The sequence below is a fragment of the Pristiophorus japonicus genome, chromosome 8 (assembly GCF_044704955.1).
Source record: "Pristiophorus japonicus isolate sPriJap1 chromosome 8, sPriJap1.hap1, whole genome shotgun sequence".
NCBI classification, from domain to species: domain Eukaryota; kingdom Metazoa; phylum Chordata; class Chondrichthyes; family Pristiophoridae; genus Pristiophorus; species Pristiophorus japonicus.
The window spans coordinates 225,700,267-225,717,597 of record NC_091984.1 but is presented as its reverse complement, the minus strand read 5'-3'; the positions used below and the strand labels follow the sequence as shown (position 1 = coordinate 225,717,597).

General features: G+C 47.8%; 1 protein-coding gene across 7 annotated transcripts in view; it reads right to left on the bottom strand.

Moving 5' to 3' along the window:
- The window catches only part of LOC139269044 (unconventional myosin-XVIIIb-like), a 452,517-nt gene that overhangs the window by 356,660 nt on the left and 78,526 nt on the right, over window positions 1-17,331 (bottom strand). For all 7 annotated transcript variants that reach the window (XM_070888021.1, XM_070888023.1, XM_070888024.1 and 4 more), the window contains 4 exons: window positions 16,590-16,732; window positions 10,578-10,678; window positions 6,582-6,645; window positions 4,694-4,838 (listed from right to left, as the gene is read on the bottom strand). In XM_070888021.1, the coding sequence (XP_070744122.1) occupies window positions 4,694-4,838; window positions 6,582-6,645; window positions 10,578-10,678; window positions 16,590-16,732 (453 nt within the window). The remainder of the gene's footprint in view (window positions 1-4,693; window positions 4,839-6,581; window positions 6,646-10,577; window positions 10,679-16,589; window positions 16,733-17,331) is intronic.

The following is a 17,331-nucleotide window of genomic DNA, read 5'->3' as shown; positions in this document are numbered from 1 at the left end:
GACAGTTGGTGCCATAGACACATTGCAGAGGATTAGCATCACACTTCTCTGTTGTGGATGGTCCACAGCACATGCCTTGTGAGACTGACGAACCTGGAGAGATTTTCAAATGCTCAGCACCATCTGCCAGTAAGCTATCCCGACAACAAAAAGGATTCCACACTTTCTCTTCAGAGCCAGTCTTCCTGTCGTAGTCAGATCTCCACTTTCCACTGTTCGTCTCGCTGCAGCATTCCCCCGGTACCCCGCTCATCGCAACCCTTCGCCGCATAGCGGCCAGCCCCTCCACGACCAAACCCTCGCCTTCGCCGCAACATGAGTCTAACCCCAGACACCCGCACTGTCCACAGCTCTCGCCTTTGCCCAGATATTAGCCCGCACTGCATCTCCGCTACCCCGCTGACGCTGCACTAAGCGCCGTCACTACCATGCCAACCATGGACTGCTCCCTTTCCGCACACACAATCTACACCACACGGCACACCCGGCAAGAGACGCCACCCCAGTAACCCCAAGACTCAACACCAATACAATAGCAAAATACCGCGGATGCTGGAATCTGGAATAAAAACAGAAAATGCTGGAAATCTCAGCGGGTCGGGCAGCATCTGTGGAGAGGAAGCAGAGTTAACGTTTCGGGGTCGATGACCCTTCGTCAGAACTGGAGAGTGTTCGGAAAGAACAGATTCTTAACAAGCACTGAAAGGGGGAGGGGAAGAACAAAAGAGAAGGTCAGTGATAGGACTAACAGGACAGGGTTCAACAGGACTAACTTGCACGTTGGCAAATGAATATTCAGCAACTAGCTCGTCCAGATTACAGCCGAAATTTCATCATCCAGATAGACACATCGAACAGCGATACTGGAGACATCCTGAATGACCCGGGACAGGAGCACCTCATGGGCTGTCGCAGCCACAACAAACGGCAACAGTAGAAAATGTGCCAGTGTAGTTTGGTCATTGTAGAAACCGGAGAAACTCACTCAGTTGACCAGATTCTCCGACCACAGTTCCTTAAACTGGTTAAACTCACAATACTGAGGTGAAGTGTTGCCCTGTAGACTATAAGTGATTAGCTAATTAGAGTACTTGGTAATCTCTCGTTCCTATCCGCTCTATCCAGGCTCCTCATAATTTTATACACCTCAATTAAGTCTCCCCTCAGCCTCCTCTGTCCTGCCCACACTGCGATATGTGTGAGCACTAGGTCCGTGCAGCAGAGCAGGTCTCCAGTCGTCCTGGTTAATCTTTGCTGTTATATTTGTAAACCTGTAACTACCTTGTTCAACCACCAGAGGGCTCATCCCCTGGAGTCCCAAGTGATCCCACAATCCCTTGGGAGCACCTGTACTTAAGGAGGCCTCACAGGCTGGAGAGGCACTCTGGAGACCTGCAATAAAAGACTACGGACACACTTTACTTTGAGCTCACAGTATCTGGTCAGACACTTTATTTATACACTATACTTGCCACTGGGTAAAGACCGAGCTCTGTCAAGCCCATGTGGTGGCTGATGTGCAACGGTCGCCACACGTTAAAAAAATTCACCCAAAGGCATCTTCCACCCTCTCAACTGGAGTTCGGGACTGGAACATCGGGTCCTTCATTGAAACATCTGTGAACGCTCGTGGAAGCAAGTCATCCTCGTTCGAGGGACCGCCTATGATGATGGGATTAGTAATCATAAACAACTTGGAGTGCAAGACCACAGAAGGTAGTGGGATAGGTAGATAAGGTGGTTAAGGCGGCATACGGGATACTTTCGTGGGGTTGTTTTCTTTGGAACAGAGGAGGCCGAAGGGAGACTTAATCGAGGTGTATAAAATTATGAGGGGCCTGGATAGAGTGGATAGGAAGGAGTTATCAATAACCAGAGGGCATAGATTTAAAGTAATTGGTTTAGAGGGGATTTGAGAAGAACTTTTTTCACCCAGAGGGTGTTGGGTAGGAACATAGGAACAGGAGCAGGCCATTCAGTCCCTCCAGCCTGTTCCACCATTCAATGAGATCATGGCTGATCTGTGACCTAACTCCATATACCTGCCTTTGGCCCATATCCCATAACACCATTGGTTAACAAAGAGCTCTTGGGTCTCAATGTATCCTTAATTTTTCATTCGCATTGCACGACGCCATTCTCACGTGACTGCGTTTTGAAAGGGTGTGGTCTGAGAAATTCATCAATGGTGCTTGTAATGTATGCACCCGTGAGCATGCTCACAGGTTTGTAGATCTGTTGCATTGTGAGCGGCTTAGCCAGTCACGTGATGTTCACAAGACTCAATAAAACCCCAGCCAGTTGGGTCTAGGTCACCCACGATGAGGTATGCAGTTGTGAGCCGAGTGGATGAACTGGTAATGTGTAGTGTGTTACGTATTGATGCTTGGAGTCACCAGACACCAGAGGGCAGCACTGTCAGAGGTCATCGGGCTGTACGCGCAGTCACTGGTATATAAGCGTGGGTACTCTGTCACATGTGTACTTTGGGCGCAAATAAAGATGGATCAGGTTTACACCTGAAGCAGTTTACAGTAACAAGACTCTTGAGTCATTACATGGTGTGATTGTTAAGAATTAGTTGGTTTATTAACAAAGATTTAATAGCAATGTGTTGCTATGAATTCTTAAGCCAAGAACCCATGAAGTAAATACATCACAATGCTCTCTTCAAAGAATGTGAATTATTCCAGTGGTCACTAGTTCTGGCCAGGATACACTAAAGTCCATGGACTCATGCATTCCACATGTGACATCTCATCCAAAAGGACCCGTTTTGATACCGGGCACTGTTTGGCACACAATGAGAGATGGTTTGTTCGATCTGTGTAAACAAGCCACTCCAAAGCAAGAGATTGTAAAGAGTCCTGAAGGAAATCCTATAAAGAATATAGTGTGAACTGGCTCCCATTCTCACAATTATTGTACTGCTTAGCATTTATTCTGTAAATAATTTTCAAATTGTAAATCAATCTGGACCTCTGTTCAGTCTGTACAAGATGGCCCAACAGTATATAGGTCGCCCACTTAAAGCAGCTTATTGAAAAATACATTAGGACGCCCAGTCTGCATTGTGAGTCAATTTGAATGACAAAAAAAGTCACTCAGATCAACACAGGCTCCAAATTTATAAGAAATAAGAACAAGAGTTGACCCTATGGCCCCTCGAGCCTGCTCCGCCATTCAATAAGATCATGGCTGATCATTGACCTCAACTCCACTTTCCCGCCCGATCTCCACATCCCTGGATTCCCCTAGAGTCCAAAAATCTATCTCTCTCAGCCTTGAATATATTCAGAGACTCAACATCCATAGCCCTCTGCGGCAGAGAATTCCAAAGACTCACAACTCTCTGAGTGCAGAAATTCCTCCTCATCTCCGTTTTAAATGGCCGACCCCTTATCCTGAGACTGTGCCCCCCTAGTTCTAGACACTCCAGCCAGGGGGAAAGAACCTTCAGCATCTACCCTGTCAATCCCCCTCAGAATCTTGTGTGTTTCAATGAGATCACCTCTCATTCTTCTAAATTCCAGCGAGTATGGAGTGGTCATGCTGTAACTCTGGCGAGTGATCAGCACCCATGTTGTCCAGTTCCACCAGGAGAGCGGGACATCCCCCAACCGTGGATATTCCGGGTCACAGTGCGCATCAGACTGCAGTTAGAGATCATTGCCAGGATGACACGATAGATTTCGGTCCCAAGCAGACAATAAATAGGCATTGTGAGATAGCTCAAGCTGTAAGCCCAACTGATGCAGTGTGTGTGTGTGTGTGTGTGTGTGTGTGTGTGCAGCAGCTGTAGAAGGAATGAACATTAGCAATCCCGCGTTATCCAGTCCTTGTCCAATGTAACAACCAGATGCTATCTCTCCCGTACATGCCAAATCTGAAGTTTAAAGGCATTGATTGGATTTCTACTGCTAATATTTTTTCCCCCAGCTTAATTCCTTTAAGAACAAGACTAAAAAAAAAAGCAGCTCCAAGATCTACACTCCAAATCCAGCCCTATAATTTGCAGTCCTCTGCCGCCTCTCTTGCCGGCAAAAAGGACTTGCGCCCAGGCGGCCAGCATCCCGCTGGGACATTCGGTGCCGGTATGGACGGGGCGCGGAGCATTACCGCCCGGAAGTGGCGAGCCGGTGTGCAACACCGCTGGTTGCGACACCGGCTCGATTTCCGGTCGCGCCCGACCATTAGCGCTCGGCAGCGCCCCCTGGTGGGAACGCCTGTGGAAGCGGGCCTTTCGAGCTCTCGCGACCACAGTGAGGTAATGCTGACCTCAGGCAAGTGTGGTTGTTTTTATTAATTTTCTCCGTGATTTATGTTGTGGCGGTGTGATCTATGGATTGCGAATGTTCCTGGTGTTTCTCCCCCCCCCCCCCACCCCCCCGCCCCCCGAGGCCTCTGTTAGGGCGCTCCGAGGCCGGCAGTTTAGCTCGGGATTTTCGATTGTTTAACCGACCTAGCGCCCCGAGAGAGGTGTGCAACCCCTCCCTTAGCGCCCCGCTCCAAACTCAGGGCCCAGCCGATGAATTTTGTGGCGGTAGACGCAAGCCATTTGCCGCCGCAAAATTTACTGCTCCGCCCGGGACACCTCCCCAACCGAGGCGCGGCTGAAGTTCTCCCCCTTTGAGTATACAAGAGGCAGATTAATGTCTTCCTCCACCAACCCACGGCCTGCGAACGGCATTACCTTTACACGCCCCAGCGGCTCCGAGATGGTAGATGGCGGCCAGTACGTGCCAAATGGCTTTTTGTTCCTCCGCCGTGAATCCCAGTGTCGCCATCGCTGCCTGGAGTCTGCTGAACGCTGAGGAGGCTCTCTGCTTCTCCTCGACCTGGGAAATGGAAAAACATGCAACGTCATGCCCAGTGGCTGCGAGCTGCGGCGAGGGGGGGAATGTGTTGGGCTCGGAGGAGTTTGTAACGTAGGGAGTGTCCCAGGTTCTCCCCATAGCTAACCTGACCCAGGAGTGATAGAAAAACAAGCTCTTATTCTTGTCCAAACCGCAACTTGCATTTATAGAGCGCCTTTAACGTAGTAACATGCCCCCCACGGCACTTCACAGGAGCAATATCAAACAAAACTAGACACAGAGCCATGTAAGGAGATATTAGGGCAGGTGACCAAAAGCTTGGTCAAAGAGGTAGGTTTTAAGGAACGTCTTAAAGGAGGAAAGAGAGATAGAGAGGTGGAGAGGCCTAGGCAGGGAGTTCCAGAGCTTGGGGCCCAAGCAGCTGAAGGCACGGCCACCAATGGCGGAGCGATTATAATCAGCGACGCGCAAGAGGCCAGAATTAGAGGAGCGCAGAGATCGTGGAGGGTTGTGGGGCTGGAGAAGATTATAGAGATAGGGAGGGACGAGGCCATGGAGGGATTGGGAAACAAAATCCAGTTTGGTACAATATCTGAAGTTCATTCATTTCTACAAAAGCAAAATACTGCGCATGCTGGAATCTGAAATCGGGTCATCGACCTGAAACATTAACTCTGTTTCTCTCTCCACAGATGCTGCCTGACCCAATGAGATTTTCATTCATTTCTACACTTGTTTACATTTCATGAGTCAACATCTACGGAGGGGCGAGGACTGTTTTACTGCATGGAGTTGTTGTAAAAGGCAAACAAATAGTCAAATGCCTCAAGAAAATAACATTCCGCGTTGACAGAAAAATGCCTGCCTCTGCAGTGGACTGCTGACGTCAACTGGACCCAACTGAAGGGTCCATAGTGCAGGGCAGCTCTACCTTTGAAAAGAGGAAAGAAAGATGAAATAAATCGAGGAGGAGGTAGAAAGAGGGAAAACAAAGAATTCTGAAGGTTCAGCATCCACCTAAAGGGAAATCTGTGTAGCGCTTACCCCCAGACCATCCAACAAGGTCTACAGCCTAGGGCCTACTGTTGACCTGGGATGAATGGATTCCTTCTGCATCCACAACACACTGGGTTACCACGAGACTGAGCATCTTAGCTGCAGCACCCACACTCAATGGATGGTTCTTAACTTTGTAAAGCTTTCCTTCCACAGAAGCCCACTTACAGAAGAACACAAGTAAAGTCAAGGCGGAGAACAGGCCAGTTGGCCCAATGAAGCTCGTTCCTCTCTCTCGCCCTCGCACCTTGCTGTAAAGCGTTGACACAATGTGATTATGCGGTCATGTCAAAACACGTCATTACTGACAATATTGCGGGATGAACAGATTCTTCCTCCCTTCCCCCTCGATAAATTAACCAAACATCTTATTGCCCAGTAATGTTATGTTGATTGAGGGATAAATGTTGGCCAGGACACTGGGGATAACTCTTCGAAATCGTGCTATGAGATCTGAGGGAGCAGACGGGGCCTCAGTTTAACGTCTCATCCGAAAGACAGCACCTCCGACAGTGCAGCACTCCCTCAGCACTGCACTGGAGTGTCAGCCTAGATTTTTGAGCTCAAGTCCCTGGAGTGGGACTGGAACCCACAACCTTCTGACTCAGAGGTGTGGACTAGTAGCATTTCCCACACCCAGTCCAAAATACTGGCACTGGTACAAGTCTACCACAAGGGCACCGTGACGCAGTCCTCAGCTCCACTTACCTTGGTCAATGGAACAATCCCAAATATCTGGCTCTCTGCCACCTGGTGTAACCGGAGCTCTGACCTATTAAAGACACGAGACACAATAATGGTCACGGTTACTGTCCGCAGAGCTGGGGGGGGGGGGTCAAATCTCAGCCGGACTTCAATTCCAGGCCTGCGTGATAAATTATAAACTCAGCAGTTCTCCTTTGATCGCACCACCCCCTTCGCAGTTACTGGAGTTTTGGGGCGGGTAAGAGGAGGATGACAACAAGAAGTTGCATTTAAATAGCACCTTTAACTTCGTAAAACATCCCAAGGCACTTCGTGGGAGCGTCAACAGATACATTTGACATTGAGTGTAATGTGTGCACCTGTGAGGATGCTCACAGACCTGTTGGGAGTGGCGTCTGGAAGAGTCCGTGTTCCATGTTTTTATGGAGTGTGCGAGGTTGCAGCCCCTGTTCCATTATTTAAAGGGGCTGCTCCTCAATTTCTGGTTGCACTTCAGTCCCACACTCCTGATCTTTGGGCACCCTGTGCGGAGGGGAGCAGGTAGGTCCAAGGGCCTCCTCGTAGGACTGCTCCTGGGCACGGCCAAGGGTGCCATCAGCCGGTCCAGGCAACGGGCGGTCGAGGGGGTCGTTCAGCCTGACTGCCTGCCTCTCTTCCGCGGTTACATCCGGTCCAGGGTGTCCCTGGAGATGGAGCACGCGGTGTCCACCGGTACGCTCGTGGCCTTCCGCGAGAGGTGGGCGCCGGAGGGACTGGAGTGCATCATCACGCCCAGCAACCAAATTTTAATTTGATTTTATGTTTTAAAGTTTAATTTGTTTTAATTGCCGGTGTTTTTAGTGTCCCCCTCCCCTTTTATAGGGGGCACTTGTAAAATATGGAATTTTAATGCCCTAAATAAAACACAAAAAAAAACCTACAAAAAAAAAAGGGCCTTGGGAAATGTTTGGAGTGTCCCCCAGATCGGGGGGCACGTGATTTAATGTTTATGTTTGCACCCAAAAGAGTTGTTGGGAGTGGCTTAGCCGATCACGTGATGTTCACAAGACTCAATAAAACCCCAGCCAGTTGGGTTCAGGGGATCCACAATGAGGCAGGTGGTTGTGAGCCTGGTGGATGAACTGCTAATGAGTGGTGTGATTGTTAAATCTTTGCTAATAACCCAACTAGTTCTTAATAGCAATGTGTTGCTATGAATTCTTAAGCAAAGAACCCATGAAGCAAATACATTACACCGAGCTACACAAGGAGATAAGGAGACGGAGAACTCGAAGCTATACCTTGAAGCAATGAATCGGCATTGAAAAAGTGGGAGCCATGTGGTGAGTCAGCACCATGCCAGGATTCACTGGGAGTATACCCGCAATTCGTATGGCAGGAGATGTTCTGGTTAACCGCGAGTGACGACTCACATCCCAACCAGGAACCAATTATAATAGCTAAAGGCAGAAGTAGCACATGACGAGGGATTTGGTTGCAATGTGGTGTGTGTGGTGTGAGTGGCGTGTGCATGTGGCGTGGGCGCGCGTGTGGGGCACGCGTGTGGGGCGCGCGTGTGGGGCACGCGTATTTAAAAAAGGAAACGTGTACAGAAAAGATTTTAATCATAAGCAGAACATGACACAAAACGATAACTCCCAAGAGGGCTGATACTGCATATTTCCCACTAAGGTCAAACACAAACAATGAAGTTTTGGGTACAGATATTGCTGCCTTGTACTGCCCCCTTGTGGCCAATCACCACACAATCCATTCACTATTTAATTCCATTTCAGAACGCTATCAACGTTTGTGGTTATATCACAATCTTACTCTCAAAATGCAAGCAAATATGAATGAATAAATGACTGGATGGGTAGGGCGAAAAACACCAGTTGAGATACAGGTTGAATCTCCCTTATCCAGAACTCCCTTATCCAAAAGCACCCCTCGTCCAGAACCATTCCCGGCCACCGGGTGGCGCATGTGCAGAACTCCGACATGAACAAATTCTCGCTGACCTTCCTCGCTGCTGACTTCTGCAATCGCTGACCTGACCCCGTGATTCACCACCACTCTGCCCCTCCCCCCTCTCCCCCACCCTCCATGATCTCTCTGCCGCACTCCCAGTCCCAAGCCAGCCAGCCCCGATATCCCCTTGCTCAGTACCTGTACCATCCAATTTAATGTGACCACCCCTCATCTGGAAAAATCCCTTATCCAGAACAGGCCAGGTCCGGAGGGTTCCGGATAAGGGAGGTTTAACCTGTACTAGGATATGGGCGGTAAATTCCATGCGAGCCGTGAGTGGTAATATATTCCCTATATGCTGATCCATAAGCACCAACATCCCCTTTCTGTCCCTCACCCAAGCAGCCAACTAACAGTGGCAGGCTATTGGGCCTTTTTGGGTGAGATGATCACAGCCAAGCCTGGTCCTGCCTACCCAACAGCCACACACACTTTTCAGCAAAGGTCACCAGTTGGCAATCAGGAGCTGGAACCTGCACTGAAGTTTCTCCCATCCAACCTGCGATCAATGAGTAAATATAACTTCCCCATTACCACCCTAACTGAGATCATCTAGCCCAGCACAGACTAGAGGTTCAGAACCTTAGGCCCTGCGGGCAAGTGTGGCTCAGTAGATGCATTTACCCACTGAGCCACCTTACACTATTTTCCTCAACTGAAAGGATTAGAAGGGGGATTATTTGGCGATGTAATTTCTTTTGTTCCAACTGTTTTTAAGAACAACATCTGCAACAACATTTAGCATCTTGAATATAGTAAAACGTTCACAGGAACATTATCTAACAAAATTTGACATCGAGCCACATAAAGAGCTATTAGGAGAGATTGGTCAAAGAGGTAGTTTTAAGGAGGAAAGGGAGGTAGAGAGGCGGAGAGGTTTAGGTCGTGAGTTCCAGAGCTTGGGGCCTAGGCAACAGAAAGCACAACCACCAATGGTTGAGCGATTATAATCAGGGACGCTCAAGAGGCCGGAATTAAAGGAGTGCGGATATCTCAGAGGGTTGTGTGGCTGGAGGAGATTACAGAGATAGGGAGGAATGAGGCCATGGAGGGATTTGAAAACAAAGATGAGAATTTTAAAATCAGGGCGTTGCTTAACAAGGAGCCAATGTAGGTCAGCGAGCAAAGGGGTGATGGGGGAACGGGACTTGGTCCGAGTTAGGACACGGGCAGCCGAGTTTTGGATACATAAGAACATAAGGATTAGGAGCAGGAGTAGGCCAGATGGCCCTTTGAGTCTGATCTGCCATTCAATAAGATCATGGGTGATCTTCAACCTCAACTCCACTTTCCTGCCCCAACCCCATATCCCTCGATTCCCCTCGAGTCCAAAAATCCTTAAATCTCAGCCTAGAATATGCTCAACGATTCAGCATCCACAGCCATTTGGGGCAGAGAATTCCAAAGATTCACAAGATCCTCTGAGTGAAGAAATTCCTCCTCATCTCAGTCCTATATGGCTGACCCTTTATCCTGAGACTGTGCCCCCTAATTCTAGACTCCGCAGCCAGGGGGAAACAACCTCTCAGCATCCACCCAGTCAATCCCCCTCAGAATCGTTTACGTTTCAATGAGATCTCCTCTCATTCTTCTAAACTCCAGCGAGTATAGGCCCAATCTACTCAATCTCTCCTCGCAGAAGATGACCTCAAGTTTACGGAGGTGAAGGAGTTATACTTGGCCATGCTTATATCACCCAACGCATGACAATCCCAGAATATCCCTTTCAGATCAAAGCACCAACTTTCTCAGGTTAGTCTTTTGCTCTGTCACTACATTGCAAAAGTGTATTCTGATGGTAGCAGCAACTGCAGGGGTGTTCCCAGGGTCCAAAGCGCACCTTCTCCACCAAGCTATTGTAATCATGAACCACAGAAGCTCCAAAATACCTCAAAAGAAAAAATGAAGGGAGAGTGGTTCAGCGACCAGTGGGAGTGTGGAAAGCTGACCCCAGTTTTTACAAGTAGAAAAGTCAAGTCTGCACTCTACCTGGTCGATAGGTCCAAGCCGGCCAACATCTGGTAAAAGATGTTAAATGTTCCCTCACAATTCGGTGGCTGAGCTCTGTGAATTCGCTCCAGTAGCATGGTCTGCAAAACAGAAAAAAATCATTAAAAATTATATATAAATATAAATATGTATGTATGTATGTATGTATGTATGTATGTATATATATGCAGCACAATGCTATGCAGCAGGACATGGTGATGCTCAGTAGCCAACATGTAGCGAGCTCACAATTTCAGCCAGGACACTGTTGGGGGAAGAGGAAGAAGTGAATGGAAGATGAGCCTTCCCCATTGAGGCTCTCTGGCACTTATCCGAGCAAAAAGTTTGAGAACACCATTGGCAAAAGCTAAGGAAGCAGGGGAGACTAGAACTAGAGGGCATAATCTTAGAATAAGGGGCCGCCCATTTAAAACTGAGACGAGGAGGAATTTCTTCTCAGAGGGTTGTAAATCTGTGGAATTCGCTGCCCCAGAGAGCTGTGGAAGCTGAGACAGTGAATAAATTTAAGACAGAGGTAGACAGTTTCTTAACCGATAAGGGAATAACGGGAGCGGCAGGGAAGTGGACCCGAGTCCATGATCGGATCAGCCATGATCGTATTAAATGCGGAACAGGCTCAAGGGGCCATATGGCCGACTCCTGCTCCTATTTCTTATGTTCTTATGAGATGGGTTTGTACTGTCTCAATGCAAATGGTGCGTGGATACAGAGAAAGGCAGAAAAATATATTTTATATAAAAGAAAAAGTAAACACAAAACCTTGGTTTAATGTCTCATCTGAAGGACCTCCAACAGTGCAGCAAACCGTCGGTACTGCATGAGAGTGTTGGCATACATTATGTGCTCAACGCCAGGAATGGGGCTCCAACTCAATCTGCTGCCCTAGAGGCGAGAGTGCTACTAACTGAGCCAAACCGACCACGGGTAACTAAACAAAGCCAGAACACAGCAACGTGAAGCCGAGTAGATCGGTATTGCAACAGTCCAGTGGATTAGAACATAAGAACTGGAGTGTCAGCTTAGATTTATAAGAACATAAGAAATAGGAGCAGGAGTAGGCCATACGGCCCCTCGAGCCTGCTCCGCCATTCAATACAATCATGGCTGATCCGATCATGGACTCAGCTCCACTTCCCTGCCCGCTCCCCATAACCCCTTATTCTCTTATCATTTAAGAAACTGTCTATTTCTGTCTTAAATTTATTCAATGTTGTCATGTATGTATGCTCGGGGTTACTAGCCACCAGGTGGCGCCACTGTCGGAGGTATAAAAGGGAAGCCATCATGTAATGTAATCACTTTGGGCCTTAATAAAGCAGAGCCAGGTTTGTACCTGTGTTAGTTTACAGTATTCAGTCTATCGAGTTATTACATACATAACAAATGTCCCAGCTTCCACAGCTCTCCGAGGCAGCGAATTCCACATATTTACAACCATCTGAGAGAAGAAATTCCTCCTCATCCCAGTTTTCCAGGATCAGTCGTGCAGAAGCCTGGAGAGGAACCGATGATCCCGGTCACAACAGATTGTGGTGATACAAGCCAAAAAACCATCAGCTTGTCTATCTGAAGACTGCTGGTGTCCACAATCAGCTGAACGCTGACAAATGTCAGGAGGAATTCTCACCCCAGCAAATAGTTCTGTCCATGTTCATAGAATCATAGAAGAGTACAGCACAGGAGGTGACCATTCGGCCCATCGAGTCTGCACCAGCTCTTTCAAAGAGCAATCCAGTTAGTCCCACTCCCCTGCTCTTTCCCCATATCCCTGCGTTCCTTTCTCCTTCAAGGATTTATCCAATTCCCTTTCAAAGGCTATGATTGAATCTGTGTCCATCAGCCTATCAGGTAGTGCATTCCAAATACTAACCACTCCTTGCATAAACAAGTTTCCCCTCATGTCGCCTCTGGTTCTTTTGCCAATCACCTTAAATCTGCGCCCTCTCGTTAGCGACCCTTCAGTCACAGTTTCTCATTATTTACTCTATCTAAATTCTTCATTATTTTATAAACCTCTATCAAATCTCTTCTTAGCCTTCTCTGCTCCAAGGAGAACAAGCCCAGCTCCTCCAGACTATCCACGTAACTGTAATCCCTCACCTCTGGAACCATACCCCAAGCTGGGGCCGAACCAGTGTTTTATACAGGTTTAGCATAACCTCCTGGCTTTTGTACTCTATGCTTCTATTTATAAAGCCCAGGATCCCATCTGCTTTATTAACTTGTCCTGAAATATTTGTGCATAAGTACCTCCAGATCTCCCTCTTCTTGCACTCCCTTTAAAATTGTACCATTTAGTGTGTAGTCTCTCCTCATTCCTCCGACCAAAATCCATTACCGCACACTTATCTGCCTTGAATTTCAATGGCCACATTCCCCCATTCCACCTGTCTGTCTGTCTGTCTTCTTGAAGTCCATTACTACTGAAGTGCATCAGCATCCCCAGCAACCAAATTTTAATTTGATCATTTAAGTTTGGGGTTTAGTTTGTTTGATTTGCTGGTTTTAGTGCCCTCCCACCCGCCTCCCTTTTAGCCAGGGGGCACTTGTATAATTTTTCGCTCATGCCCTAAATGAAACCCCTCCCCAAAAAAAGGGGGGGGGGGAGCAATGGAGAGAAAATGTCTTTTGGAGTGTGACCCCCCCCCTTGCAGGGGGCATTTGTTTAAAGTGCGCAACTAAAATAGTTGAAATCCATTACTATCTTCCTCATCATTCACTACACTTCCAAGTTTCATGTCATCTGCAAATTTCAAAATTGTACCTGTATCCCTCAAGTCCCAAGTCATTGCTGTATATCATAAACAGCAGTGGTCCTAGAACAGAACCCTGGGGAACTCCACTGTATACCTCCCTCCAATCCGGAAAAACAGCCATTCACCACAACTCTGTTTTCTATCCCTTAATCAACTTTGGAACCATGCTCCCTCCGAGTGCCCCTTTTATCCCATGGGCTTCAATTTTGCTAATGAGCCTATTATGTGGTACTTTATCAAACACCTTTTGAAAGTCCACGTTCACATCAACTGCACTGCCCCCATCCACTCTCTCTGTTACCTCATCAAAAACTCAATCAAGTTAGTCAAACACGACTTGCCCTTAACAAATCCGTGCTGGCTCTCCTTTATTAGTCCATACTTGTCCAAGTGCCTGTTAATGTTCTCCCAGATTATTGTTTCTAAAAGCTTCCCCGCCACTGACGTTAAACTGACTGGCCTGTAATTGCCAGGTTTATCCCTCTCCCCTTTTTTGAACAAGGATGTAATATTTGCAATCCTCCAGTCCTTTGGCACTACCCCTGTATCTAAGGAGGACTGGAAGACTGTGGCCAGCACCTCTGCAATTTCTACCATTTCTTCTGAGGCGGCCCCTCGAATCGAGGATGACTTGCTTCCACGCCAAAAAGAGATAGGTTCGATGAGTTCACAGATGTTTCAATGAAGGACCTAATATTCCAGGTCCCGAACTGCATAGTGAAGGGTGGAAGATGCCTGTGGGTGGATTTTTTTAACGTGGGGTGGCCGTTGCCCACCAGCCACCACACGGGCTCGACAGAGCTAGGCCTTGGTCCAGTGGCGAGGGTTAACCAAGACGGCTGGAGACCAGCTCTGCTGCACGGACCCAGTGCGCGCACATACCGCATTGGGAGCAGGGTAGAGGGCCCCGACCTGCGAGGGAACATCTGCGACTGTATCTACTCATTCAACAAGAGATCGTTCGCAACTTCAAAACTAACCCACCGTGAGCGAGGGGAACCTGAAAGAGATGTGCGCTCTAACCCTTTCGCAGGGAAACCTGATCTCGTCAGAGCTGGGCCCAAAATAAAACCTGGTGAATGGAATGAGATCTGGCTGGGGAAAAGAGGACAGGAAAAGCAGCAGCAAATTCCCACCTGAGGTGCAGTCATCCACAAACCCGTTCCGTGTTTTGTGGCACGTTTGTGAGCAATTCAGTCAGGTGATTAACAAAAGTGTTCAGAAAAGAATAGGAATAGGGCTGATGGTGTAACGAACAGCACCACCTTCTCAAGGGCAATTAGGGATGATCAAGGAACGCTGGCCTTGCCAGCGATGCCCACATCCCAAGAATGAATGAATGAATGTTAAAAGAAAGGCACAATATATGTGTGTCTTTTTGCCGCACTGGCCCCACTTCCTGGATCCTTCTCACCTGTTAGATCTCTTAATTTCCAATGAAATACGAACTCCGATTGTAGTTTTAACTTCTTTATTTTTGGCAGACAGCAGTAACAAGTTCTTGGCTTTAAGCCAGGCCTTTGTCCTTCTGAGACCGCATGGTCAAAATGGCTGTACTTATACCTGGATCAATTTACAGAAAAGAACTCGCCTTCTTTGACCTTATTGGCTCAATTAATAGTCTTTTAACCTTTTAATTGGCTCGCTACCCAAGGATCCTAAAATGTCAAGTTGATTGATGACTTAATGCAACATGCTGAACTGCATGTAGCAACCTTGACTTGGGGGGTCTGTGAATTTTCACAGTCTGTCTAAATGCAGCCTGTTTGAATTCTCTATCATCACCCCTCTGGCCTTCAATCTCTTTTGCTCTCCATCACAACATTTCTGACGTGTATCAGCTGTGGCTCAGTGGGTAGCACACTCGCCTGAGTCAGAAGGTTGTGTGTTCAAGTCCCACTCCAGAGACTTGGGCACAAAAATCTAAGCTGACACTCCAGTGCAGTGCTGAGGGAGTGCTGCACTGTCGGAGGTGCTGTCTTTCAGATGAGACGTTAAACCGAGGCCCCGCCTGCGCTCTCAGGTGGATGTAAAAGATCCCATGGCACTATTTCGAAGACGAGCAGGGGAGTTATCCCGGTGTCCTGGCCAATAGTTATTCCTCCATTAACATAAAAATGATCTGGTCATTATCGCATTGCTGTTTGTGGGAGCTTGCTGTGCGCAAATTGGCTGCCGCGTTTCCCACATTACAAGTGACTGCACTTCAAAAAGTACTTCATTGGTTATAAAACACTTTGAGACGTCGGTGGTCATGAAAGGCGCTATATAAATGCGAGTCTTTCTTTTTTCTTGCCTTTCTCTGTTTATCAGTATTACTTGCATCATTGTGACTACTAAATCTTCCCATCTCGCGTCCTCCTCCAGGCATCCTCTCTGCACCGAATTCAAAATTCATCGGACATTTCCAGCACATTGTGTCTTGGGTCTTCAACACTCCAGCACCACAGAACCCCTGTCCTCCATTACTTTTTCCTTCTTCCTATAATCTACAGATGTTTAAGACCTAATTGTGATGTCACATCATTATTACTCCTTGATTTAGATCAGAAGAACATAAGAAACAGGAGCAGGAGTGGGCCATACGGCCCCTCGAGCCTGCTCCGCCATTCAATAAGATCATGGCTGATCTGATCTTAGCCTCAACTCCACTTTCCTGCCCGCTCCCCATAACCCTTGACTCCCCTATAGTCCAAGAATCTGTCTTGAATATATTCAAAGACCCAGCCTCCACAGCTCTCTGGGATAGAGAATTCCAAAGATTCACGACCCTCAGAGAAGAAATTCCTCCTCATCTCCGTCTTAAATAGGCGACCACTTATTTTGAAACTATGCCCCCTAATTCTAGATTTCCCCCACGAGGTGTAACATCCTCTCTGCATCTACCCTATCAAGCCCCCTCAAAGATCACCTCTCATTCTTCTAAACTCCAACGAGTATAGGCCCAACCTTTCTTCATATGACAACCCCTTCATCTCAGGAATCAACCTCGTGAACCTTCTCTGAATTGCCTCCAATGCGATTTATCTTGTCTTCTGGTCTACTCTATTTAACCTTCCTGCCTTCTACCACTGTGGGCCTCCATGATCATGGAAAGATATCTGCCAATGTTATGAACAGAGAAAAGCATGTCAGGCAGCAGTGGTGTCTCAATTCTTCCTTCGACCGCCTGCTGCCATCTATCATTTGCAGCCACTGCTCTCCGTGTATTCTCCTGTGGAGAGGTTCACAGTACCTGGAGATGGGCTGCAGACACACGCCCAGACTGATTGAAGTCAAGCGACGCCACCATTGAGAATCGAGTTGTGGTTCTGTTCTGTGGGGTGGACATGGTGCCAAAAGCTCGGAGGATGGTAAACATCGCCTGGATCTTCTCCACTGAATAAAAACAACAACAACTTGTATTTATATAGCACCTTTAAAATAGTGAAACGCCCCAAGGCGCTTCACAGGAGTGTTATGAGACAACGATTTGAAACTGAGCCACATAAGAAATGATGGCAGGTAACCAAAAGCTTGGTCAAAGAGGTAGGTTTTAAGGAGCGTCTTGAAGGAGGAAAGAGAGGTAGAGAGGTTTATGGAGGGAGTTCCAGAGCTTGGGGCCCAGGCAACAGAAGGCACGGCCACCGATGGTTGAGCAATTAAAATCAGGGATGTTCGAGAGGGCAGAATTTGAAGAGCGCAGACATCTCGGGGGGGGGGGGGGGGTTGAGGGGCTGGAGGAGATTACAGAGATAGGGAGGGGCGAGGCCATGGAGGGATTTGTAAACAAGGATGATAATTTTGAAATCAAGGTGTTGCTTAATCGGGAGCCAATGTAGGTCAGCGAGCACAGTGGGTGATGGGTGAGAGGGACTTGGTGCGAGTTAGGACACGGGCTGTCGGGTTTTGGATGACCTCAAGTTTACGTAGGTTAGAATGTGGGAGGCCAGCCAGGAGTGCGTTGGAATAGTCAAGTCTAGAGGTAACAAAGGCAC